The following is a 25346-nucleotide window of genomic DNA, read 5'->3' as shown; positions in this document are numbered from 1 at the left end:
CTGGATGTTTTGGTGAAATGTTGCTATATTTCTTAGTTGTTTTGTTTAAATGTTCAATAATGTTCATGTTATTATCCTGACTGTTCGATCAAATTCTCCTCATCACCTCACCTTGTTCGGCCATAATCGATTTTCCTGTGAAATGGGACCGCTCCGTCTGGACCGCTCCGTATGGAACGCTCCGTCTGTTGCATCTTTTATATTTTTTGTATTTTGCACTGAAGATGTGAAAATTGAAAATAAATTGTACAAAAAAACAGTTTTTTAAACTTAAGTCTTATTTTTCATTTTAAATTCAGCATGTTGTGTAATTTTGTCTATTTTTGGAGGTATTCGAGTATTTGAGGTATTTTCCAAAAAAAACATGAAAAATCAGAGATGAAATTCAGAAAATCTGATTTGGGGATTTAATGTGACAAATTTCAAAAGTTTAAAGGATTGTTAATCCTTTTTGCAGGAACTTGTTTTCCTGGATTTATTTATCCAAACGGTGCGTTTACATTGTGTTTTTGGGTGCTTACACTGCAAAAACACAAAATCTTTCAAAGTATTTTTGGTTTAGTTTCTAGTGTAAATATCTTAATACACCTAATCTTAAGAACTTTCTATAATTCCTTAATATTGGTGAAAAAGTTCCACTTATAATCTGCCGCTGGAACTAGATGTGCTTCTAATGCGGCACAAGTAAAAATATCTTATTCCATTGGTGGATTATTTAAGGTATAGGGAAAATGTTTTGTTAAAGTGAAAAGAAACTATTTATCTGGTACTTTTAAAAATAATCTATATTCAAGAATTACTTTTAAAAAGCTCCTATAACTTTTGAAAAGTTAGTTTTGTCTTATTTCAACTGCAGTAAGATAATTGCATTAGAAACTAAACCATAAATCCTTAGGTTTTGTTTTTGCAGTGTCTGATAACAGATGTTCCTGCACTGCAAAAACACAAAATCTTACTGGCATTTCTGTCTAGTTTTTAGTGCAAACATCTTGGTGCACTTGAAATAAGACAACACTAACTTACAAGTAAGTTTTTAAAAAGATGTTTAAAAAGCTTGTTTTATGTCAATTCCTTTATATTGATTTTCAGATTTTCTTCACCTATCAGACATTTCTTCCTTGTTAAAGGTGAAATAATTTACCAGTGTAACTTATACTTTTTAAAAAAAATCAATATTAGGCAATTGTTGACTTAAAAGAAGTTCCTACAAGACATTTTATTTCAAATGCACTAGGTAAAGTAGAGAGTAGACAAAAATCGTGGTAGGATTTTGTGTTTTTGCAGTGCAGGGTCACCTGGATTACAGGAGTTGAACTAGAGATTAAAAAAGTTATCTGATCAGTTTATCTCATGACTTTCTCTGTGCTGTTTGGATCCTCCGGCTGTAGAACGGTGCTCTCTCTCTCTCTCTGTGGGTTTTGCCGGCCGTTCAGGCTGCAGACACACAGGGAGGGACTTCTCAGGAAACAGAAACTTTGAGTGACGGATCTGGTTTCCCAGCCCCCACACCTCCGCCCCCCTCCATCACCTCTCTCTGCTCGTCTTCTACCTCTGACACAACAACACGCTTCCCAGGCTGCTGCCAGCTTCAACCCTATGGGGGGACGATGGGGCTGTGGACGCTGCTTCTCCTGCTCCTACTCCTGGGTAAACTCACCTGCCTTCACTTCAAAACATCTCTGAACCTCTGTTGGACTTACTTGTTAAATTAACTCTGATTTGTTGATGCTCTTTAGCGTTTCTTATTTCCAGTAAATAGTTACATTTACTCACTTGAGTAACTTTAGAAAGATTTAGAAAATTATCATTTATAAGCAAATTCTAATATGTTAAGAAGCAAAATGAAAGAAATCATGTAAAATACGATGCAAAGTAACAGGTTCAGTAAAAATACACTTTTCCAATCAAACTTATACTAATGCTACAGAATATTAGGGCAGATTAGAGGTTATTAAAAAACAGATTTTGTTCAAAACTAATTTCTTTATTGTCTGAAAAGTTGCTAAATATAGTATTACATACCTGTAATATTGTATATTACAGGAAGAATGCACCATAAACACCATAGGGTGTTTATGGTGCATTCACTTGATCTTCAAATGACAAAATGGGCTCAGCACACAGAAAAAAAAAAACTAAAAACAAAGTTTATGCAACAGCAATTAGTCTCACTGCAATATAAACATACACAGCAGAGTGGCAAAGAGATTTACTTTTAAGAGTATTTTTACTGCGCTGTACTTTGAGTAACTTTATTATGAAATATTTCTACTCTTACTTGAGTAAAATTTCTGGATTTTCAACCCACTGAATAAAAAATAAACATGTTTTAACCAGAACTCCACCAGACACAGACACACACCTGTAGTTTTTAATAAAGTTTCATCAGTTTTGTTTGCTGAAAAAACTGATTTGGAGACATTTTCTTTTGCCTTTTTGTTATTTATATGAATTATTGTTATTTTCATCTCTAAAATACCAAAATTTCCACTTTACTTTATATTCTGGTCCATCTGATAATGTAATTTTTAAATATTAACTGATTGATAATTTGATCAGTTAGTCAGCACTTGAGTAGACTTTCTACCAAATACTTTTTTACTCTTACTTGAGTAATTTCATGGACGGCCACCTTTTACTTTCATTTCAGTAAAAATATGTTGAAGTAGTTCTACCTTTACTTGAGTACTGAATGAAAACCATGTTTTAACCAAACATTCACCAGACACAGAAACTCAGCTGGTGTTTTTGTCAGAGTTTCATAAACTTTACATTGAAATAAAATGATTTGTTATTTTGTAATTATGTTATTTATATAAATTATCTTCACTTTTGTTCATAAAATACTCCAAATTTACACAAAACTTTACATTTTGGTCCATCTGATTATACATTTTTAAATATTAAATGATAGATTTTTTGGTCAGACTGTCCACCAAATACTTTTCCACTCTTGAGTAACTTTTTGGGTGGATACTCTTTACTTTTATTTGAGCAAAAATATGTTGAAGTAGTCTACTTTTACTATTACTACAGTTTTTGACTACTCTACTACTTCTGCTTATTGTTTTTTGACCAGAAGGAAGTCTGTATTTTTGTTTTTGCGTGGTTTTTTAAATGTTTCTCTGCATGTTTCTGCAGCCGTCTGCGTTTCCCTCCCAGCGCCGGCCAACGTTTCCATCACCTCCTACAACATGGAGCACATCCTGAGGTTCTGGCCGGACCTGCGGACCCCCGCAGACGCCCGCTTCACGGTCCAGATCCACAGCACCAGGTACGGCCCACAAACAAATTCACTGACCTTCTTCAGAAGTACAGCACAGAGTGACTCATTCTAATTTTAAAAGTAGGTTTAACGCCTAATTAGTGGATGTGTGAAGGTGTGACCATATTTGGAATTTAACTTTCCTCCTTTGTTGTTGTTGCACCAACGGTTGCCAGGTAAAATAACCAGAGAAGGGGTTTTCCTGAGCGAATTTTCTGTTTCTTTTGGTTGAATTTCCAACACTTTGAGTATTTATGTCTAGTTTGTACCTTAAATATATTTTAGTTCAATTGAAATAAAGCAAAACTAACTTACAAGTAACTTTTTAGCAATACATGAGTTTGTTTTAAGTCAATAATTGCTTAATATTGATTAAAAAGTGCTGGTTATAAATAACAAAATCTTCCAGTGGAGCAAAAATATTATAACTTCTATTATGGGAAAAATGTCTAGTTCCTCTGGAAGATTATTTCACTTATAGCCAGTATTTTTTTAAACAATAGTAGGGAATCAATTACTTAAAACAAGCTCCCAACTCTTGTTGAAAAGTTACCTGTAAGTTGGTTGTTTTTTTTATTTAAAGTATACTAAAGTATTTGCTCAGGAAACTAGACCAACATACTTTTGTTCACTGGATTCAGATATGTCATGAAAAACCTTTGACGTATTTTTTACCACAAATTACCACAGGAAGTGTAAATGTCAGTGTCGTTTTTCTGCTCCTTCCTGAAGAGTTTGGAAAAAAAAGTATACTTTTGCTGCTGATGTTACAAAGAATTAGTAAAAGGAATTTTGTCGAAAAAGAGGGAAAACCCGGTCTTACTTCACAGCAGAAACTACATTCAAAGTTTGAAGGTGGATCTTAGCTCATTAAATTAGCATTTTGAAGGTTAGCTAAGAGTCTCTTTAGCTGATTTTGTCTCCTACAGACATATAAAAATACCATTTTGCCACCAGAAGGTTCAATAATTACTTTAATGTGTTTGTTTGGGGTTCACATTTTCATCTGTTTTTGTTTGCATGTCTGATAAAAAGAGTGATGCTGTGGGCTCTCCATTAAATGGATCCACAACTAGAAAGAATGTAATATACTTTATTGAGCAGGGGAAATTACGCATTTGTTCACAAGCTATTCAATCCAAAGTGTTGGATATTAGTCAATACAATATAACCATAAGCAATATAAAATGTATATAAAAACAATAACAAGAAGTCATTTAAATATGACCAAAATATAAAAAAAATAATCAATAACATGGAAATATGTTACTCTATAAATGAGTCCAGGGATTGTGAAACATGTTGGCCTAAATATGTTTTGTGTTTATCTAAAAGTTGGTGTTTGTGATAAGTAAAAACTCTAAATTACTTACGAAATTGCGTATTTTTACTATATTTTTCGCCTACAGAGGTCGCCATTTTTTCACCGGCAAAATCCCTGGCCGATCACTGTAACCATTAGCAGGAGCTAAAGTAACTAGCTAGAGCTACCGCGAAATCAAAACAAATTGAAAGATAACAAATAGATGTCTAAAAGTAAAGTTTTATAGCAAACCAATCTAATATATCTGAGAAAATGTTTTGGTCCTGATCCCTACCGTGAACAGCTTGAATTTCCTTTCCGGTTAGCATTTTCAACCTAGCAGCAGCACAAGCATGACCGACTTTCGGCTCTCCCTCCGTCTGGTCCTCCTCATCTTCAATTCCCTTCTTCACATTTCTACATTTTCATCTGTTTCAACTCGCTTCGGTTGAAATTAAATGAGCTGAACGGAGTAAAAAGGACTTTTCATGCTGGGTGGAGCTAGCGGTTTAGCGCCTAGAAGGCGTTCAGGATGCATTCTAAGGAGTTTCCATAGGAACCAGTCACTGAGCAGTTTTGTCTGGTTGTTATATTAATTAATGATCAGATTCTTCTTTTTAATATTAATCTATCAGGAAGTTGGTGAATGTTTGCGCTGAGACTTCATATGAGCTCTTTGTGAATGCTTCAGGTGCCTCAGAGTTTGTCAGGACACAGATCAAGACTTGCCTGTTAGGTGTGATTCTTCCACACAAACCAGATGATATCATTCTGGATTTTTAAAATAATTTCCTCTATGTTTGTTTCCCTAAAATGAAACCAGTAAGCGGTAAACAATCCTATAATGTTTTTGACAAGGTTTAACTGGTTCCTGTTGACAAAATGAGCTGGAACAATGTTATGACATCATTATTTAGGTCAAAGGTGAACATTTGAGTTGGGATTTTTTCCGTTGTGGGAATATTAATGTAAAATATCCATTATTTGAACATTTTAATCGTATCATCTGATTAATACTGTTCACTTTAAGGCATTTTCTAGAGGAAGAAATTGTTGTAATCTGTTGTTTTTCCCCAAATGAAGCCTTTATTTTTATACATCTTAGACATTTTTATAGGAATTTCTCACATAATTTCCAGGGATTTTTTCTTTTTAAAGTCCCAAACTGGTGAAATTCTGCACATGAACAGTCAAAAATAAGCATTACAAAGTGGGAATGATTTGTCTACTGATGTTGAAGACTGAAATACTCAAACTTCTGAATGAAATGGTGCCAGAAATGTGTATAACTGGTGCTTCTTTTCCAGATTTCTTTTTCATTTGAAATAATTACAGAAATGAACCTTTACCTAAACTGAGACAGCGTTTTTTAGAAGCTGACACTGAAAACTACACATGTAAGCAGGTGTTATGTTTGAGGTTTCTGAGCTTTGGTTTGGTTTTCGTTTCAACCAATCACCTTTCAGCAACATTTCAGGTGGTTTCGCCTCTCTGAGCCACCCAGTTTATCTAGATGGCAGTTTAATGAAAACAAATAATTTCAAGGAAATTTAGAATGTTTTCATTACAATCTGGCCCTATTTATACTAAATATAATGTTTAGAATAAGAAATGTTCTCCTAAATTTAGCTGAAGTCCTCATTCGAATTAACTTCTAATCACTAAGTCTGTTTTCTTTTTTAGTGCAGTTCAGGTCAATCCAAAGTCAAAATGCGGATATTCCACAGTTAAGGAAAAAATTTCAAGCTTTAATTGAATCGATACATTATTTAGATCAACTTTTTTTGTAATTCTACAGTTAAAAATGTGATTTAAATAAAAAACTTTTTTTGTTTTAGACAAAATAAGAACCAGATTTGGATTCACAAACAGTTCTGTTGACCTGAAAAGCAACATAAAAGCAATCTGGTGATATAATTTTTACAAATTAAATTGTGTTTTGATCAGTTACTCAGTGCTTAATTCACCTTTATACCAAATATGTTTTTACTCTGACAGGAGTGATTTCTTGGATGGCTACTTTTGACTTTTAATTGAGCAAGAATATGTTTGTAGGTTTGTGTTTCTGTCTGGTGTATTTTTGTTTAAAATTTGTCAATTTTACTCAAGTCAGTGTAGCTATACCTCCAAATATTTTTAATCAAGTAGAAGTAAAAGTACATTTTTGCCAAAAGGTTACTTGAGGGGATGTAAATGAGTAAATGTAACTAGTTACTATCCACTGCTGAGAAACATACAGTATGCTTTTGTGTCAAAATTGTATTTTATTTTTTGTCTAAATATTTTTGTACATTTGAAATATGACAAATCTGACTTAAAAGTAACTTTTCAGTAAGATATACGAGCTTGTTTTACGTCAATAATTCCTTATTATTGATGAAAAAGTACATGTTCACTTTGAGTTTATTATATTCAGCTGGCACTGTGCCGTTACCTGGCAACCCAGGCCAAGTCCAGCCCGTTGCCTAGCGACTCAGTCCTAGTTTCACAGGCAGATTATTTCACTTACATGTAAAAAAAAAATGTCTCATTATGACTGAAATAATCTGCCAGTAGAACTAGTACTTTTTCATTATTATTAACATAAAACTTTTATGTCTTGCTGAAAAGCCACTTATACGTTAGTTTTGTTTTAGTTCAGGTGTACAAAGATATTTACAATAGAAACTAGACAAAAATAAAACTTTAAGATTTTGTGATTTTGCAGGGACGTGATCCAGAGAACAAATGTGTAAATATGTCTCTTCCCAGAAAATAAAACTATATGATGCAACAAGTAGCTAAAACACATTTTCTATTTGTGAATGTGTTGTGGGATAATTCATACTCTGCTGCAGCCAATAAAACAATATGAAACAGTGAATGTGGAAATGAGTGGAGACACTCATGTGAATTGGTAAAAGCTCAAGAGGTTTTTAAACATCCGCAGAAACATCAACATCCCTCGTTGCACTTTGATATTTCCATTATTTCTCCACAGAGCCGCTCTTAAGTTTCATTTCTGTTTCTTGGAGCTCCTCTGACCGAGCGCTTTTCTTTCTGAGTGATTGTGAAAGTTTCATAAAAGCTGTGAGTTTCCTGCCTCGGCATTTAGGAGACATTAATATCTGTAGTGTGACACAGCAGCCCTCGCTCCGTTCTAACTGCCTGGTTGCTTTCTCTGTGTAGGAAGCAGCAATGGAAAACGGTGGCTGAATGCGCCGAGCTGACGGCCAGACAGACTTGCAATCTAACCAGCAAACTAAAGGACACGTTTGGCTACTACGTGGCCCGAGTCCAAGCCTTCAGGACCAACCAGACCTCCAGCTGGACCACATCGAATCTGTTCCACCCTCTGGCAGACAGTGAGAGAACCGAACATCATCATACAGAACTGACATGTTTCAACAAAACACGTGATTATAGAAAACATCAGATTTATTGTTAGGATCATTTGTTTACCAATCATTTCGTAACATGATGGTACGATTTATCTGTTTTTCCAACATAAATGACCATAAATTAATGCGTGATAGCAATTGTGAATATTATATACTGCAAAAACACAAAATCTTACCAAGTAATTTGGCTTAGTTTCCAGTGACAATATCTTATTGCAACCAAAATAAGAAAACTAACTTACAACTGACTTTTCAGCAAGATATACTAGCTTGTGCCCTGCGACAGACTGGCGACCTGTCCAGGGTGTACCCCGCCTCTCGCCCGGAACGTAGCTGGAGATGGGCACCAGCAACCCTCCCGACCCCATTAGGGACAAGGGTGAACAGAAAATGGATGGATGGATGGATACTAGCTTGTTTTAAGTCAGCAATTCTTGAATCTTAATGAAAAGTATTACTTCCACTGGCAGATTAATTCACTTATAAAATGTGAAAATGTCTCGTTATAATTGAAAGAATCTGCCAATAGAACTAGTACTTTTTCATCATTAAGGAATTATTAAATCAATCTCCTATGTGTTGATGGAAAGTTACTCATAAGTTAGTTTTGTCTTGTTTCACGTGTACAAAGATATTTACACTAGAAACTTGTCAAAAAAAAAATACTTGGTAAGATTTTGTGATTTTGCAGTGTAAACAGTAGAGTAGTTAGAAGTATAGGACTTTTACGCCTTCATGACTTTACAGACTATAAAGCTAAAATTATGAGAAAACATCAACACCAAAGGTATATTATTGAAAATATATGTTGGAACACATTCAGTTTCACAGATAGCGCTAATTAAATCTAACTATGTTTACATATTTGTTTACATATTTGTTTACCATCTGCTTTTGGTGTTTTTCCCATTACACATTAACATTTGTCCTTACTTTTAGTTTTTATTATAATTTCATCCCCGGTTTCTTTAATTTCTTCATCTACACATTTTGTATTTTAATCATATTATTTTGCATAATTTTTTTGTATCAAACCATTTTTTCAAACTTAACTCCCTTTTTTTTAACTGTAATCTGAACCCGGTTCAACCTTTATCATAGTAATATAGTATGGTGTCATCTGCATATAAAGTGACATTTAGGATGTTTGTAGCATTATGTATGTGATTTAACCACAATTTAAAAAGTTTTGAGCCAAGCAAAGAGCCTTGTGGTTCCTCTGACTTAACCTTAACAGTTTATTCTAAAATAAGGTGATAAAAATCTACCAGTAAACAATTTAACTGTCCCTAATTTGACAATGTCAGCAGTTACACTATTAGTATTTCTCACATTTAAAGTGTAACTTGAGCTTTTTATGAGTTTAAATCCTTAAAGCAGATTTATGTCTTCTTCTCCGCAGCCGTTCTGGGACCTCCTGAGTTTTCCGTATCCGGCTGTGGGAACTGTTTGGTCCTGCAGGTCCGAGACGCCCCTGGGTCTCTGCTCTACCAAGAGGAGCTGAAGGACCTGCACACGGAAATGGAGCTGAACGTGAGGAGAACCAGAGACGGCGCCGAGGTGAGAGTTCCTGACAGAAATCCTGTTTATTTCCTCACTTTGGATGTGAATTTTCTTCAGGCGTCAATTATTTGTGTTTCATCATCTTTGCTTTGAAAACTAATTTTTCTGGATAATCAAGTTAGTGCAATAAGTGATAATATTGTTGTTTCAAGTTAAAAATGCAGGTAAGTTCACCCTCTCAACGATCAATAAACTTTGATTTCTAATGAATATTCGATAATGGAACTGGACGACATTTTAAATGTCTAATATAAAGAAACAAAACAACAAATAAAATGTTTTTGCCTTTTTTTTACATTTTAATCTCTAAAATTAACGAAAAGGTTCAGCTAAAATGAAAAATAAACTGATACACCATGACTTATGACAGACATTGTAATCTGTTGTTCGGTACGGAGGCACAGATTGGTGAATTTAACCAATCCTTTGGTGCATCTTTAGTTCTCTTCCTCTTTATTGTGATCGATTCAGGAATTAATCATTTTGCAACTTTACCTTTAATATTTTGTGTTTTTTTTATAATTTCACACCTTTTTCCTACCATTGTATTCAGTGTATTTCTCTATCAAAATAAAACATTTTGCATCATCCAAATGTTAATTGGTATTTGCTTTGATTAGAAGTAATTTAGATTCTCTAACTTGTTATCTGTGTTTACAGTGACGTCATGATAATCCACCAACGTTTGGGATTTTATTATTGTTATTTCTGTCTTACCAGACTGAATTGTGTCAAGTTTCTTTTCTTTCTATGCATTCTGGTTTTGACTCTTGTGTTTTCCTCCTTGGTTTAGTTACTTTAGATTTGTGGTTCGGTTCCCTGTGTTTAGTTTTCTCCTTCTCTTTGCTTCCTGCTTCCTCTGATTGGTCTCACATGGTGTTGATGTTGCTCTCCTCTCCTCTTCAGTATTTCAGCTGCTTGGTTTTATTGTTTCTTGCTGTTTTGACACCATCTGAATTTGAACCACTTTTTCTGACAATGAGTTTTCTGGGCCTTGTCTCTACCAGCTGAGTTTTCCTGCTTCGTTTTCTCCAGGATTGCCAAGAATGTATCTCTATCATGACTACAAATGCATGTGACTTTTTTCCTATTTTTTTCTTCCATTTAACAAATCCTGAAGGAAACAGAATGAAACCGGGTCGGATCAAAATGGCAACGCATAGTTACTTCTTGTTGATCTGTCACATCTAATCCAGCTGAATATTTTATAATTTGGTGTCAAAATGTGAAAAAATGTGAAAATACTCCAAAGGTAAGAATATTTTTGCAATGTAGGAGATGTGACTCGATTCATAATCTGTCATATTTCTTATCAACTGCCCCAAACAAAACCCAATCAGTGGAAACCAGGTGTAATGTAAAACCTTTATGTAAAGTGGATGATATTTGAAATTCAGCATTTTTAAGCTATTTTGATAGAGAAAAACACTGAAAGCAATGGTAGGAAACAGTTTGTTCATAGTTTCACAAGGAAAGCTGATGGGATCAAAATGGCAAAGCGTAGCTACTTCATGTAGCTAACATCTAATCCAGTTGAATACTTTGTAAGTTGTGGTTGTAATGATACAAAATGTGAAAATATTCAATTGGTGTGAATATTTTTTACAATATACTGGCTGCGACTACAATCAGAAGTCATATCCTGTCATATTTCTTATCACCGGCCGAAAACAAACCCCAACCAGGTACAATGTAGAGCTAATATGCAGTTAAAACACACATAAAATTCAGCATTTTAAGCTATTTTAAAAGAGGGATAAGCTGAACGCAGTGGTTAAATTGGTTAAAAAAAAAAAAAAAAATACAAAAAGAGGCTTTGTTTGTGGTTTCAGAGCAGGTTGGGATGAAATGGCAAAGTGTGGGTGTGAATACTTTAAACTGACTTTAAAGGTGGAACCAGAGCCATTAATTTCTGCGTCTTTGCGGTTCTCTGACCTGTTTGTGATGAGCTGGGTTTGGTTTCTGGTTGTTTTCGTCCTCAGGGTATTTTACAGCCTTCATGTCATCATTCTGATGTTTCCCCTGTGGTTGTTTTCTCTCTTTATCATGTGATGTTTTTCAACTCATCTTAAGACCAGCTGATGATGTGTTGTTGTTTTTTTTTATTTTAGCAGAGCTCAAAGTTTGACGATTTCACCAGCTTAAGAAATGTAAATAATAATAGTAATAATAATTTAAAACAGGCACGTTGATGATTTTGTTTAAATATTTTTGAGCTGATCAAACTGTGATCTCAAACCAAACTGCAGTTTCTTTACTGAATAAACTGAAACTGAACTTCCAGTTTCAGTCTAACACCTCAGCAGTTGACTCCAGGTTATGCTTGACATTTCTGTGCACCAGGAAGTGATGCACTCCACCATTTCACAGAAGTTACAGGGAAAAAACTGGTTGAAAAGACAATTAATTAATTAATTTTGGCGATGTCACCATATTTGAGACTTGCTGTGTACGTTTGAAGACATCTTAACATTTTTATTAAGGAATATGCATAATAAATTAATTGTTTTTTACCAAAATATTTGTGAAAATAATGTGACAAAATGTGACTTTAGAGAAAGGAGGGAAAGAATCGCTTGCAGAAAGTTGGATTTTACCAAACTGAATTGTCATTTTCATACTTTTATTTTTACAGTTTAAATTTTATGATTATTTTGCAACTTTACCGAAATCGTGTTCTGCTTAGAGTGAAGTATTCCTGCAATAGTAACATTCGGTTGTTGTTCATGTGATTGGTGTGATGAGAAAAAAGTTTCCATTACAATTTTGTGAAAGAAACCAATTTCAACATGGCCGAAACTTTTTATTGAAAAATGTGAGTTTTTATTTTTAATTGGCACATTTCCCTTAAGCTAATTTATTTTTGAAATGTTAAATTGTGCAATTACATTTTTAATGGAAACATTTAATATTCTGATAAGGTAAAAAAAAACATCAAACATAATTTTGAAATGTTTCCATAACATAAGAAACTCAATTAAAATCGCACGTGAATAAATTTGTTCATGCAGTAAGTTGTTAAAATCATGCTGCGCCATCGTCTTCCAACTACTTCCTGTTCTCATTTTCATTGTTTCTGCCAGTAGTAACATCCTGTTGTGGATCATGTGATGCAAAAAATGTGTTTCCACTGTATTTTTGTGAAATAAACCAATTTTGATAAACCCTCGTCTTACCGGCAAAAATATTTTTATTGAAAACCAAGTGTTTTTTTTCAGAATTGCTGTTTTTCCATTAAGCTAATTTATTTTTGAAATGTCAAATTGCGCAATTACATGGTGAATGGAAACCCATTTAATATTCACAATAACTACAATTTTGCAATTGTGATGTTTTTGTTAAATAAGAAACCCAATTAAAATCACCCATAAATAAGTTTGTTCAAGCGATAAGTCATTAAAATCGTGCTGTGTCATCCTCCTCCAACTGCTTCCTGTCGTCTTCCTCTTTGTAGTTTGCGTTAGTGGCAACATCCGGTTGTTGGTCACATGACTTCTGTGATGTGAATAAATTGTTTCCATTTTAATATTACAAAATAATCCAATTTCAATAAAGCAATCAAAGCACCAAAGCCTCCTGTTGAAAAATAAGTTTTTCTAAATTATTGTGTTTCCATTAAGCAAATTTATTTTGAAAATGTCAAGCTGCGCAACTAATGCAACTTTTGATCCTATTTCACTCCTCCTTTATGTTCTTTATCACAGTTTAGTTTTCTTTTCCAACCAGTCATCCTCTCTTTGGTGACGTTTTGTCGTTTCCGTTCTGTGTTTCAGTTCAAACTGAAATCCCACCAGCAGGAGATCGTGATCTCGTACCTGCAGCCAGGTGTGGAGTACTGCGTCTCCATCACCTTCATGTCCTTCATAAACCGGAACAGCGTCCCCAGCGAATACCGCTGCGCCTTCACCAGTCCTCCTCCACCCCAACACACATGTACGCCTCTTCAAATGACGTTATTCCTGCATCTGAGTGTGAAACGTCTGATTAATTTGGCTGTTTTGATGTGAATATTTTGGGGTTCTGACTTGTCTCGTCCTGCCGTCCCTCAGTGTTCCTGGTCCTTGGCCTGTTGGGGGGGGTTACTCTTTTGTTGGTCATCGTCGTGGGCCGGTTCATCTTCAGCAGAAAGGTGAGCTTGGAATTACTGAGACGACACCTTAACAGGTCAGTTCACACGAAGAACACCCTGTTGGAATCAAAATGGCCGCTTTGGTTACTAAAGTAAGAATAACTCAGGAGGAGCTCAGAGGATCAGTCTCTGTTCGGCTGATTAAGATATTAGATCACTTTATTTTTGTTTTAGTTCAGTAATGTAATGCTCAGAAATGCAGAACACAACATTTAGCATCTATTAGAAGTTGATGGAAATGTTTACATCAAAATTTCATTTAGTTTGTCTTGATTCAGTTTGTTGACTATCTGTAAACAAACTGATGTAAATTTATGTTCATTTTACCTGAATAAATATAAAAAATAGATAAAAAGTTGTTTTTGAATGATTATTCTATTTATTAAGGAAAAATAGCTTTCCAAGCCAACCGACTACTGACTGAATTTAACCTACAGTATATTTAATTGTATTTTATTTTGGAGAATTTAATTGGAAAGTGTTTTAATTTTACTGATTTCTGCTGTAGTAAAATCCTGGATCATTTTTGACGTTAGTGATTTTTTTTTAAAGTTTAGCATTGATAGAGAAGTGCAGTTAAACATCAATTTAGCCTTTTTTGTGCACCAGTTGGGAAGAATATGACTTTTAATCTGATCTCTTTGAGTTTAATGACGGATGTTGTGGTTAAACTTCGTTAAGTCAGCAACACAAACATCATTAAATGTGATATTTTTCTGTTTTTGTTGTTCTTTAGGTTAAAAATCTGCATCTGCCCTGCATGAAGTTCAGTTCTCAGTCCTACACCTGCCTGAAGTCTTCTCTGACAGAGGAGGACGGCGTTACGACCTAAAGCATCCTGAGGAAACAGTTCAGTTACTTTGAGTTCCTCTACTGGAGGGAACCTTTTGTTTTAACATTTACTTTTACAAGCGAGTTTTACTCAGGACTTCTAACCTCCTCACCTGCCAGAGGAGATTTTTATACAGTCACTGTAAAATAATCACTGTTAATCAGCTCAGAGGGTTTAATTTATCTTTTCTCACTGAGGTTTATTTTAATTTTCTTTGGTTAAAATAGGTTTTTTTCCTTCTTCTTGAAGAAATTTCTGCCAGTGTGTTTTAACCCTTCAGTAACAGAATGTATGTTTAATGTGTAAAAATCTATATCATATTATTTTGTTGGAAAAAAGTAAATGATTTATGGTTTTGCAAAAGGTACCTACAACTTTTTTAAACCTGTGTTTTGGATTTCTGATACTAATGATGCACACCTGTAAAAGAATCTGCACAGATACAAACTGCTTTTGGAGATTATTAACAGGAAATGAGGTAAGAAATCAATCATTTGGATCAATAATCCAACGATATTTAGACTCTGGTGAAAAATCTGAGCAGATTCTGATGAAAATCTGATTTGAGAAGATCCAAACTTTATATTCAGAAATATATTTTATTTGTTCATTATGGCAATTCTTCTCGATGTCTGTACAGGAACACGTTTCTGAGCCTTTTAATTGATTGTAAATGAAATAAAAATGCAATAAATTGTGAATTTTCCAAGTCTCTGTTTCATATATTTGTTTTTAAAATCATAACTTACTGCCAATAATTGGGGACACTTTATAATGTTGCAATAATGTATTAATTCATGTTACAGAACCCAAATGTTATTAGTAAGAACTTAGATATCTACTGAAGGAAGTTTACCTTGTAGCTAAACATTTAGCTTCAGACTAAATATTTATCTTGTTAACTAAATATTGAAGCTCAATATTTAGCTTGATAAGTAAATAAATATTGAGCTTCAAAATAAAGACTTGGCTTTCTAAAAATATATTTAATTCATAGCTAAATATCTTTAGAGGGTTAAATATTTAGTTTGAAAGCAAATATTCAGCATTTAATATTTAAATGGCAGCTAAATATTTGGCTACAAACTAATTGTTTAACAAACGAAATGTTTAATTTCATAATAAATAATAAATATTTAGCTTGATAACTAACGTATTTTAAAACTGGCATTAATAAATTAATACATAAATACTTTTCAAAACAAACCCACTTTTTAATATTTTTACAGGCTAAATAATCCAAATTATTGCTGTTAATTTTTGACTTTGCGACTTTATAGACACCTCTGTGTTTGACCTGAAATAAATTACGGTAACTTTTTGACGATATTCTACTAGGAAGCTTTTATTTCGAAGGGTTACCGTAAGGGTCCGTATAAGCGCGCAGCAGAAAGGAATCCGAGCTGCGAGCTGCCGTAACGTCGTGTTTCCCTGAAGTGAAAAGTGGCTGAGTTGACGTGAAACGTGACGTGTCCACGCTGAAATTATTAAACATTTGTTTCCGCGTACTTCCCCTCGCCTGTTGTTGATGAATGCAAACGGGAACTTAATGAAACGGCGAGTTTTAAACGACCAACCCTGGGACGCTGCGCTGAAATCGGGACGCGCAGCGGCCGAACCGAACCTTCGGATCAACATGTCAGCCGCTGTTTGTGTTTTCATCCTGACACTTTCAACACTAAACGGAGGTAAAGTTCAGCTGTTTCTGTGGGTCAGTGAACGTATTACCGTAACTATAGACGAACAGTCGGATAATGGAGGACTTACTGTATGTTCTTCTGATTAACCTGTGTGTGTTATTTTAGGGTTTTAATCGGTTTATTATTGATAGTTTTAAGGTGGACTGAGATATTGCAGTTTAATTCAGGTTTTTGTCCAAACGGATATAACACGTTCGGCCCGGACGGCCAGAAAAGTTCTTTATACATTTTTCTATTTAAGTCTGTTCTGGCTGCTAAGTCAACAGATTTGTTTTTTTATTTAAAAAAACTATGAAAAATTACATCTATGTCACAAAAATTACACTAAAACCATATATAGATGGTCCAAAGTCCAAAGTGCGGCCCGGGGGCCATATGTGAGTCATGGACTGATTTTTGTGGCCACTAACTTCAGTTCAAGAATAATATAAATTTGCTTCCTCAGCACAATGAAGATGAATCATTTTTATTTCTAATTTGGAAAAAATTATTACCAACAATTTTAGATTTTGCAATGGAAAATATTAGGTACATCTCAAAGTTTTCATGATGATTTTATAACCAAACTTGTAGCAACAACATATACCCAGTAACCTTTACTAAAAAGTTGACTTTAGTGCACCCAAATATTAATTATTATTTCAAATTGTTGCCACATTCCTTCTCTTTTTTTTTTTTTTTTTGCCAGGGCAAAAGTTTTTCACCAAAGAAATATTCCTTTTATTTATTTTTTCATTTATTTTAATTTTTCTGTAACATGTAAAATGTTAGACAAAACATCCAGAGTAAATATAAAGCTCTGGTTTTAAAAATCATTACATTAAAAGAAAAAGAAAAAGTCAGCCAACTTAGGCCCAATATTGGTTGTTCCACCTTTGGCAACATCAAGTGTTTTGTTGTTGACTTACCATCCAGAAACCACTTGCTGCAGCATTCTTGTTGATTGTGCAGCAGGTTCCACTTCTGCTTTTCAAAGATGTGTTGTTTCACAGGAGCACATTCCTTTTGCAGCCATTTTCATGTGTGAGTGTAAACGTTGAGTTATTTGTATTTAAAGTGACAAGACTCCCTAAAACAGCTCAAATAGGCAGAACTGTGCAGACTAAGATCTCATTATCTAACAATGATTTAATGCATAAAATATAATGAACATGCTTTGTATCTCATAGAAGTGTCCTAGCCTGTTCAAGGAAGCATAATAGAAAGTGGTAAATAATCAGATGTGAGCAGGAGAATCTGATGCCGTTCCTAACTTTGTTCTCGGGTCTGTGCAGTTGTATCAGGAGTCCTTAGGAGTCCCACCAATGTCCAGGTGACCTCCAGGAACCTGAACCTGATCCTGAGCTGGGATCCACCTGCAGAAGCACCCAGCGGATTGATCTACACCACCGAGTTCAAGTAAGTTTAACTATTATTCTCCTCTGAACGGAGCTTCCTCTGCAGGTGGCTGTTCTGGCTCAGCTCTCCTTGAAGGTTTTTCCAACTTGGAAGACTTGGCTTGACTTGGCTTTTTATCAAAAGCAAGGCTTTTTTCGAAATTGGCGTGGTTCCATTCAGTTAATTTATTTTCAAAATGTCAAATTACGCAATTATGTGGTCAATGGAAATGCAGCTACTGACTTGAACAGTCATCAAATGCCTGAGATGTAAAGTGGCTGGAATATTATTTTAAAAATCACATTTACAGTCATAGTGGAACTAAACAGGAAGAAAACAAAGAAAGCCTCTGTGCATGCAGATGTTTGTGTTGTTCTGCTTCTCTGCAGTGCTGCATCCTCTATTCTGATGTGCTGGTGTCAGTTTCCAGAAAAACTGCCTGCAGGGAGTTTCTGAACGTTTCTCTGCATCTTCGTTAAACAGAAAATGTGACAACTGAAAGTTGGAGTCGACTAGAAAATAAGTTTTTTGTCATGAATCAGGATTTTCTTCTGGGAAAGGAAGGCTGCAGTCTCGTGTTATCGAGCAAACATATTTACGACAATCAGCCAGAATAATACTTCCTTGTTTACAGCTAACGGTTCGCACGAGTCGGTGTGGATCACTTTGTGCGTTTCCATTGTGAAATACAACTAACATGTTTCACACCATTGATGGCCTTCCTTACGTTGTATGTCCATGGGACATTGGTACAGTTTGGGTTGAACCTTGCCTGCCCCTTGAAAGTCCAACCTGTGAGAGTCCTGAATACGCCGGACCATAAAATGTTTTACAGCTGAGTGGAGAACGAGGCATGAGACCAACTGATATCAGGAAATCCCCCTTACTTTTCTCCTAATGATCTTCTCTGGATCACTGAAGTTTTCTGTGGGATCTGACTCCGAGATATCAGGAGCGGATCTTGTCCAGTCCTGTAACTTGGGAGGCGGAGTCTCCATGGATCTGACGCTTCCATCTAGAACATCGATTCGACTGAGATCTGAAGAATTTGGAAGCCAAGAGAATACCTCAAACTGGCTGTTGTCTTCTTCAGACCATTCAGGAAGCCTTAGCCCTCCACTTCTGACTTTATCAATTTCTTTAATCATTGAGGAAATCTTTTACCTACTCATCTCTCTAGTATCACTTGACCTCATTGACGTTTTCGCAGCTCTCTAGAGGTTCCACCACAGCGTTTCAATCAGGCTGAGGTCTTGATGTTCACTAGGTCATTGCAGAACCTTGATTTATTTCTTGTTCAGCCATTCTGTTGTAGATCTGCTGTTGTCTGATCTACTGAGGAGATCAGTCAACTTAGTGAATGCAGACTGCCCTGGTTGTAAAACAGACCTAAATCTTCTTCAAACATGGTGATGTGTATTGTAGCCAAACATCTACTTTGGTTCCAGCTGTCCCAATGACATTGTTCATTCAGGTGCAGCTTTGCACAGAGTCGTACGACCCTAACCCTTAAATACAAACCGTCTATTTAAGATTCATCATTCTACAGAAAGGCAGTCTTTTCAAGACTATTATCTCAGACTCTACTGGTCTTAGTTAACTTGTTAAATGCAGCACCAGTTGCTCCTCTGAAGTCATTGTTAATGTCTTCTCTTATTGCCGTTGAATTTGCAGAGCAGCAAAGTTCACCTTCTGCAGAGGCGATCAGTTAATCATCTGATCGGCCGCACATGGTTGCTACCTCAAATCTTAAATCCACCGAGAGTTGTGAGGATGGATTTAGCTTCTCCCAGAACTGTATTAACAGCCGCTGTTGTCAAATTGGTTATTAAACCGGCTCCTTAGCTTTGACTAGTTGTCCATTATAAATGCTTGTTTTATGATTTGTTTGCTTTTTTTCCTGTCATTATCAAACTGTGTGTCCTTTTTATCGCTTGTTTTGTCTCAGGAGTTCTATTGGAATCCGCAATCCAGGCTGCGTGAACATCACAACCTTTCAATGTGAGCTCAGCAATTTTGGCATCAGTCCGTATGGGACATACAGTGGGAAAGTCCGGGCTCTGCTGGGAGAAGAGGCCTCAGCCTGGGCGGAGAGTAAAAACATCACTTTGGATACAGAAAGTAAGTCTTTAACACACATACCCCAAAAGTTCACCTAAGCATCGGTTTTAGATCTGGCAACAAAAGCGATTGGTGGTGCATGTTTCCAAGCAATCCAGAAATGAATTCTGATCTTTTTCTCTGCAGCCCTGATCAGTCCTCCCAGCGTGTCGCTCTTACCCATCGGTCAAACTCTGGAGATCAGCATTAAGGAACCAGAGTTTTATATATCTTCTCTGAGGAGTATGTACAGCAAAGTCAGCTACAACATCACCTACTGGAAGGACGACCAGGAGATGATGCAGGTTAAATCGGTTCATGGAAAACCCGAATGTTGATCAGGTTACTGAGTGCATGTGAATTCAACACCAACAGGCTGAAGGTGCAGCGGTTTGTCTGGCTGATTAGACTGATAGAAATGGCCCTCTGGTGCCACCTGCTGGATTTTTAGAGAAACAACAGCAGTTGATCATCAGCATGTCCATCAATCCGTCTCATCATTGATTGATTGATCGATCAATCAATCTGCCTGTCTATCCATCCGTACATCCAGTTGTATCTCCATTCATCCTTCTATAGATCCCTTCATTGATCCATCCATTCATCTGCCTGTCTATCATCCATCCATCTCATTATCCTTTCATCCAATTGTATCTTTATTCATGCATTTGTTCTTTCATTGATTGATCAATCAATCTGCCTAACTACTCGTCCATCCACCAATCCATCTATTCATTCATTCATTCATTCATTCATCTATCTATCCACCATCTATCCAATTATATCTCCATTCATCATTTGGTCTTTTCATCCATCCATCTCTTTATCCATCCACCCATGGAAGATTGGTTTTATTGATCATTACCTGGTCTCCTCTACCAGTCTGAGGCTGCTTCAAACTAACTGCCTCTCTGTCACCCCCTGCAGGAGAAAACCCTCAGCAACATCCGCCAGGACCGGGTCATTTTAGATGAACTGGATCCCTTGACCAAGTACTGCGTACAGGTCCGCATCATCACCCTCAGAAACAAGAACCCCATCGAGCCCAGCGGCGTCCTGTGTGAGAGGACCGGCGACACTGGTACGCTCTTTGTGTTTGACAGTAATCAGTGAGGAAGTTCATAAGGACAGAACAGGGACGCAAGTTATCGATTAATGAGTTGATCTACAGTTGATTGATCTTATCAATTGATTGACTAATTGATAAGCAGCTATTTTCTTAACAATACGAGTTTTTTCTTATAAGAGGTATTCAACCCTCCTTCATAAGGGCTTCATTTTTCACTATATGCTGCATTTAAAACTAGGTGAAAGTGAAACTTAAGAAGCTTGTCGAGTGTTTATATTTCAAAACAGAAACGCATAAAGTACATTTTGCATCCCACACCACAGCGTTTCTCTTTCCAGTGCCAGCACTTCTATCTTTGTATATCAACTTAGTGGCGCCCTCTTCTGGGTGGAGGCCAAGCTACAACATTAAAAGAAGGTCTAAGAAGCGGACCTTGTTATTGATAGATTATTTGGTCTGATCCCCCAACAGGAAACAGATGGACATATCCAGTCAGCTTGGCGTACCTCAAGCACCACGCCTGATTGGATGAAACTAACATCTGTCATTTGATGTTTTCTTTTTGAAAGTATTGTTAGCTTACTTCTCTGACATCGAACTTTCCTGTATTATTATTTTTATTTAGTTTCAACATTTTGCTGTTGTAATCCAGAGTATTAGAAGACTTGGGGTTGGTTACACCTTATAAAACTGAATGACTGTGACTGTGTGTCACACCAAATATAGCCAAACAAACACACATAATGCTGTTGAGAAACATTCCTATTTGTAATATGCTTATTTAGGACACCAATCACAAAGATTGTGTGTGTACCGTGTGTGACTTGTATCAATAAACTTCACACTAACTTTATTTTATGACTGGTATTTATTGATGTTTTCACTGAACAAACAGTGGAGCAAATAGTAAAATGATGAATCCTGACAGTTATGACTCTATGGGCTCTTTGCACCTCAGCTTCCGCGTTCGGGGAAAAGCGGCTCAATCTTTTCCGATCTATTGAAAAAGGCTCTTTACACTGGATATTTGCAGGGCTTGTCCAAGGTAACAATTAATGATGTACATCGATCCGAAGCCCCAACAAGTAAGCTGGAGAATGGTTTTAAGATGTTTGCCTCGTTATACACAGATACGAAGGTTTTACTTTCTTTAAACTTTGTGGCTAACATTAGCTTTAGCTTATGCTAGTAGGCAATATTCTCGGACATTTTTCTTGTAAAAATGTGCTATTTAAGTATCTAAACATTTTTTCAACCATTCTAACGGACAATGTTTTTACCTTGTTTTCAAGTGTATTACCTGCGTTTATTGTCGTTAGTGTCAGAGACCAAGTAACGGTGATTTTATGGTTCAGGCTTTTTGCTTCTGAAGCCTGAGGAACAACAAGCCCAAAGCTTAACAGTAGAGCAGCTCTGGTGTCGGAGTTCTAGTTCAGCTGACTGTTCAGGTTCAGAGTTGCTGCTTTTAGAAAAATATGGCCGTGTTCCTTAAGGTCTCCGTGTTGCTTCGCTTTATTAGTTTTGCATGTTTCTTGTGAAGCAGGACGGTGTTTACAGCAGTGTGTACAGGCGGATCAGTAGCTCGGCTGTCTGGCTCTGGTCTGCTCTCTGGTTCCCATAAACTCTCGTTCAGGCTGAATACAGAAGTGATTCCATGGAAATAACACAGAAAGCTCCTTTACCTTCTGCTTTAGGCTGAAGAAGTTGATCCGGAGTGACGTGACGGCTGTAAACTTTGCTGTGCTGCGTTAGCTTTAACTGGTAGCGACGAATATTTACAAGCCACCGTCTTCTTAATTCAGGAACGCTTGGAAATCCATGAAAACTTAAAAGCCCATTATATTAGGAAGACAGCAATGTTCATAGTATTGTTTTATTTGCGTGTGAAATAAGACTTTGTCTTTTCTAGCTGTCATAGTAACTCAAACGGAAAAAAGAGAGCTGCATTTGCGCATGCGGTTGTGACGTCAGCGCGGCAGGTGCAAAGAGCCCATTGGGGGGAGGTTAAACGTCCTTAATTAGAATGATTAATGACAACAAAAAATCTAAGCTTTCATCATAAGAAATTTATCACAATGCATGATAAACCATATGATGAAACCCTACCCCTAAACCTGAGTAAAGTGGAGTTTGTTCTAATTTCATGTTCAGAGGTGGAAAAGTTCTCCAGACCAATCACAGTCTCTGTTTCAGACAACTCTCCGATGGTTGCAGCTGTGATCGTATGTGTCGTCATCGCAGTGGCTGTGGTTATGACAGTGTTGGCTGTAGTGAAATGGAAAAGTATTTCCCATTTCTTATGGCCAAAGGTTTCTCTTCCACGGCACTTTGAAAAGGTGCGACTGCTTTCAGAATTTCTGCCTTGGATTTAAGATTGATGTAATCTAACATCGCGCTTCTTTCTGCTTCCCTAGTCTCTGCTGGCCACACCAGAGTCCTCTGTTTATTTAATCACGCAGCCCACGGAGGAGATCGCCCCAGTGAGCGTCGTTACAGTCGAGGAAGGCAGCCCTGAAAGGACAAAAGAGAGCAGCTACAACAAACAACTAAATGGCACAGTAGGGGATAGCTGTCTACCCGGAGATTAGGTCTACATCAGCGGTTGATGTGACCGCAGACGACCACAAAGACTCCATAAAACGGAAGATTTTGATTTTCACAAAGACCCCTAAACAATGTGATTGTAGACGGATATATGCCGTCATCCTACAAACTGTTTGTTTACTGTACCTATATTATAACTAGCTGTGTTATGGTGACATAAAATGTCACATGTTGCATGGTGTTTTTGGAAGACGTGAAAGTAGTTTTCTGGGAAAATTATTTATAAACATGTAAAACTGAAGAAGTTTTCACAACCAAACAATACTAATTTAACTTTTGGTACATTTACCAGCCCAGAGATGTTCAAAACCAAAGCTGAACTGGTTGGTTGATCTGGTTTTATGGTGTACTACTGAACTACAGAGTCTGTTTACTACGGTGGCCCTGAGGTACAAACCACTTAAACAAATTCAAAAACACAACATTAATGGAGCACAATTACAACTTACAAAAATACTACATTAACAAAACGGAACAGGTATGTCTCAGCGTGAGACCTGAGAAGTCGCTGATTGGACAATAGGCATGAATACGAGTCCTACTTACGTCGCCGCCATCTTGAAAGTGGCGTTGGAGTTTCAACCGTTTTACAGTACATAGTGGACCCACTGCCTTTACCTTTCACGGGTAAGAATTAAAGATAACGTAAATTTACGAGCAGAATTTCCTGACTTTGCGGCCCGTACTGTGCATTTCCGGGGTGAAACAAACTTCTAAACAACAGAGAAATATTTCCTTTGTAACTAAATTGCCCCAGTTAACTACTCTGATTATTGTATTAGCTTAGCAAGCTTTTTTTTTTAATACTGTGTTGTTTTTCTCTGAGAAAACCTGTAACGGGCGCTTTTGCCGTTTGTTTATTGTTGCCATGGTTACCTAGAAGCGTGCAAGACAAGTCGCTGTTTGTAGTCAAACATGGTTACTTTAAGGTAGTTGTCTGCGAGATGTTTGTTATAATTTATGTAGATTAAAATAATTTGTTTGATATACCAGCGAACCTGAAGTGGACTGAAAGTACATTAACCCAGAGAGCAACGCGGAGACCCGGGGATTTCATCAGGACGGGTCCATAAAGATCAGAGCTGGAGATGTTTTTCTTCAGACTTCTGTTTCACAGTTCATCTCCACAATGTCTGTGTTTAGATGCTAATCAATGCCCCCATATGGTGATGATATATTTCTTTTTCCTGAATGTGAGTGAATCGGGGATGTATTTTCTATTACACTGCTACCTAATTTTTATAATTCGCTTTAATCTGTGGCTAGCCGCAGGGCCGGCCCAAGGCATGAGCAAACTAAGCAGCCACTTAGGGCCACTAAGGGGCCTCCTCAGTGGAGCTGATTTTTTTTTTTTTGTAATAATTTCTGTGTCATTATAATATCAAAAACACACAATTTCACTATGAACTGATTTGTTTTTAAAATAATATATATTTGATAATGTGTATAGAAATTATTATTTTATTGATAAAAAGAATACAGGAGGCCACCAGGAGGCACGCTTCGCCGGTAACATGAGCTGCCGTGCAATGTGCAGAGCACATCCAAACGTCCAAAGCTCTGGTCAGAAGTTAAGTAAGCAAAACAATGTCTCAAAAAGGGCTTATCCTTCAAGGAGGGAGAAGAGAAAGAGGAAGAATAGAAAAAAGCCAAGATAAAGGTTTGTTTTCATGTACCTTGGTAATGTAAAAGATTTGTAAAGCTGCTAGCTTGAAAGCGACCTGGAACGGTCTAATTCAACCAAGTACACCTCGCTGCAGCAAACAGAAAAGGGCGGGGACGGACCACTGTCAGTCTCATACATTATTTGGAAATGGGACCATTGCACTCCGGAACTGAAGGGGGCGCTATTTCCTATATTGTCTGCGGTCTCCCAGTATTATTTTCTTTTGAAATATGTGATATATCTTCAGCTTTAGGAAGGAGTTTCACTCTCAGTATGTATTTGAATTTCTCTCCTTTATTTACTTCAGCGCGCCTCACAGTTTTTTACAAATTCTGTAGCTTTCTGTGTACTTCTAAAT

The 25346-nt window shown here is 36.5% G+C and overlaps 2 protein-coding genes across 3 annotated transcripts; both read left to right on the top strand.

Moving 5' to 3' along the window:
* The first annotated feature begins 1498 nt into the window (after window positions 1-1498).
* LOC114147537 (interferon alpha/beta receptor 2-like) lies at window positions 1499-15182 on the top strand. Of its 2 annotated transcripts, none has more exons than XM_028022012.1 (7): window positions 1499-1647; window positions 3142-3274; window positions 7737-7912; window positions 9351-9508; window positions 13285-13444; window positions 13561-13675; window positions 14377-15182. In XM_028022012.1, the coding sequence occupies exons 1-7, from the start codon at window positions 1608-1610 to the stop codon at window positions 14402-14404; spliced, it is 810 nt and encodes a 269-aa protein (XP_027877813.1). In that variant the 5' UTR covers window positions 1499-1607; the 3' UTR covers window positions 14405-15182. The 2 variants fall into 2 exon arrangements, with proteins under 2 accessions (XP_027877813.1, XP_027877812.1); XM_028022011.1 differs by having other exon boundaries at window positions 1503-1647; window positions 13561-13640.
* A 702-nt stretch (window positions 15183-15884) lies between these two features.
* Window positions 15885-24319, top strand: LOC114148735 (interleukin-10 receptor subunit beta-like). Its single transcript, XM_028024192.1, has 7 exons — window positions 15885-16160; window positions 17447-17570; window positions 19498-19670; window positions 19797-19954; window positions 20577-20730; window positions 22912-23054; window positions 23133-24319. The coding sequence occupies exons 1-7, from the start codon at window positions 16001-16003 to the stop codon at window positions 23304-23306; spliced, it is 1086 nt and encodes a 361-aa protein (XP_027879993.1). The 5' UTR covers window positions 15885-16000; the 3' UTR covers window positions 23307-24319.
* The last annotated feature ends 1027 nt before the right edge of the window (window positions 24320-25346 follow it).

Source organism: Xiphophorus couchianus, chromosome 7, assembly GCF_001444195.1.
Source record: "Xiphophorus couchianus chromosome 7, X_couchianus-1.0, whole genome shotgun sequence".
Lineage (NCBI taxonomy): Eukaryota > Metazoa > Chordata > Actinopteri > Cyprinodontiformes > Poeciliidae > Xiphophorus > Xiphophorus couchianus.
Note: the sequence above shows the minus strand (reverse complement) of the source record. Positions and strands in the feature narration are given on the sequence as shown.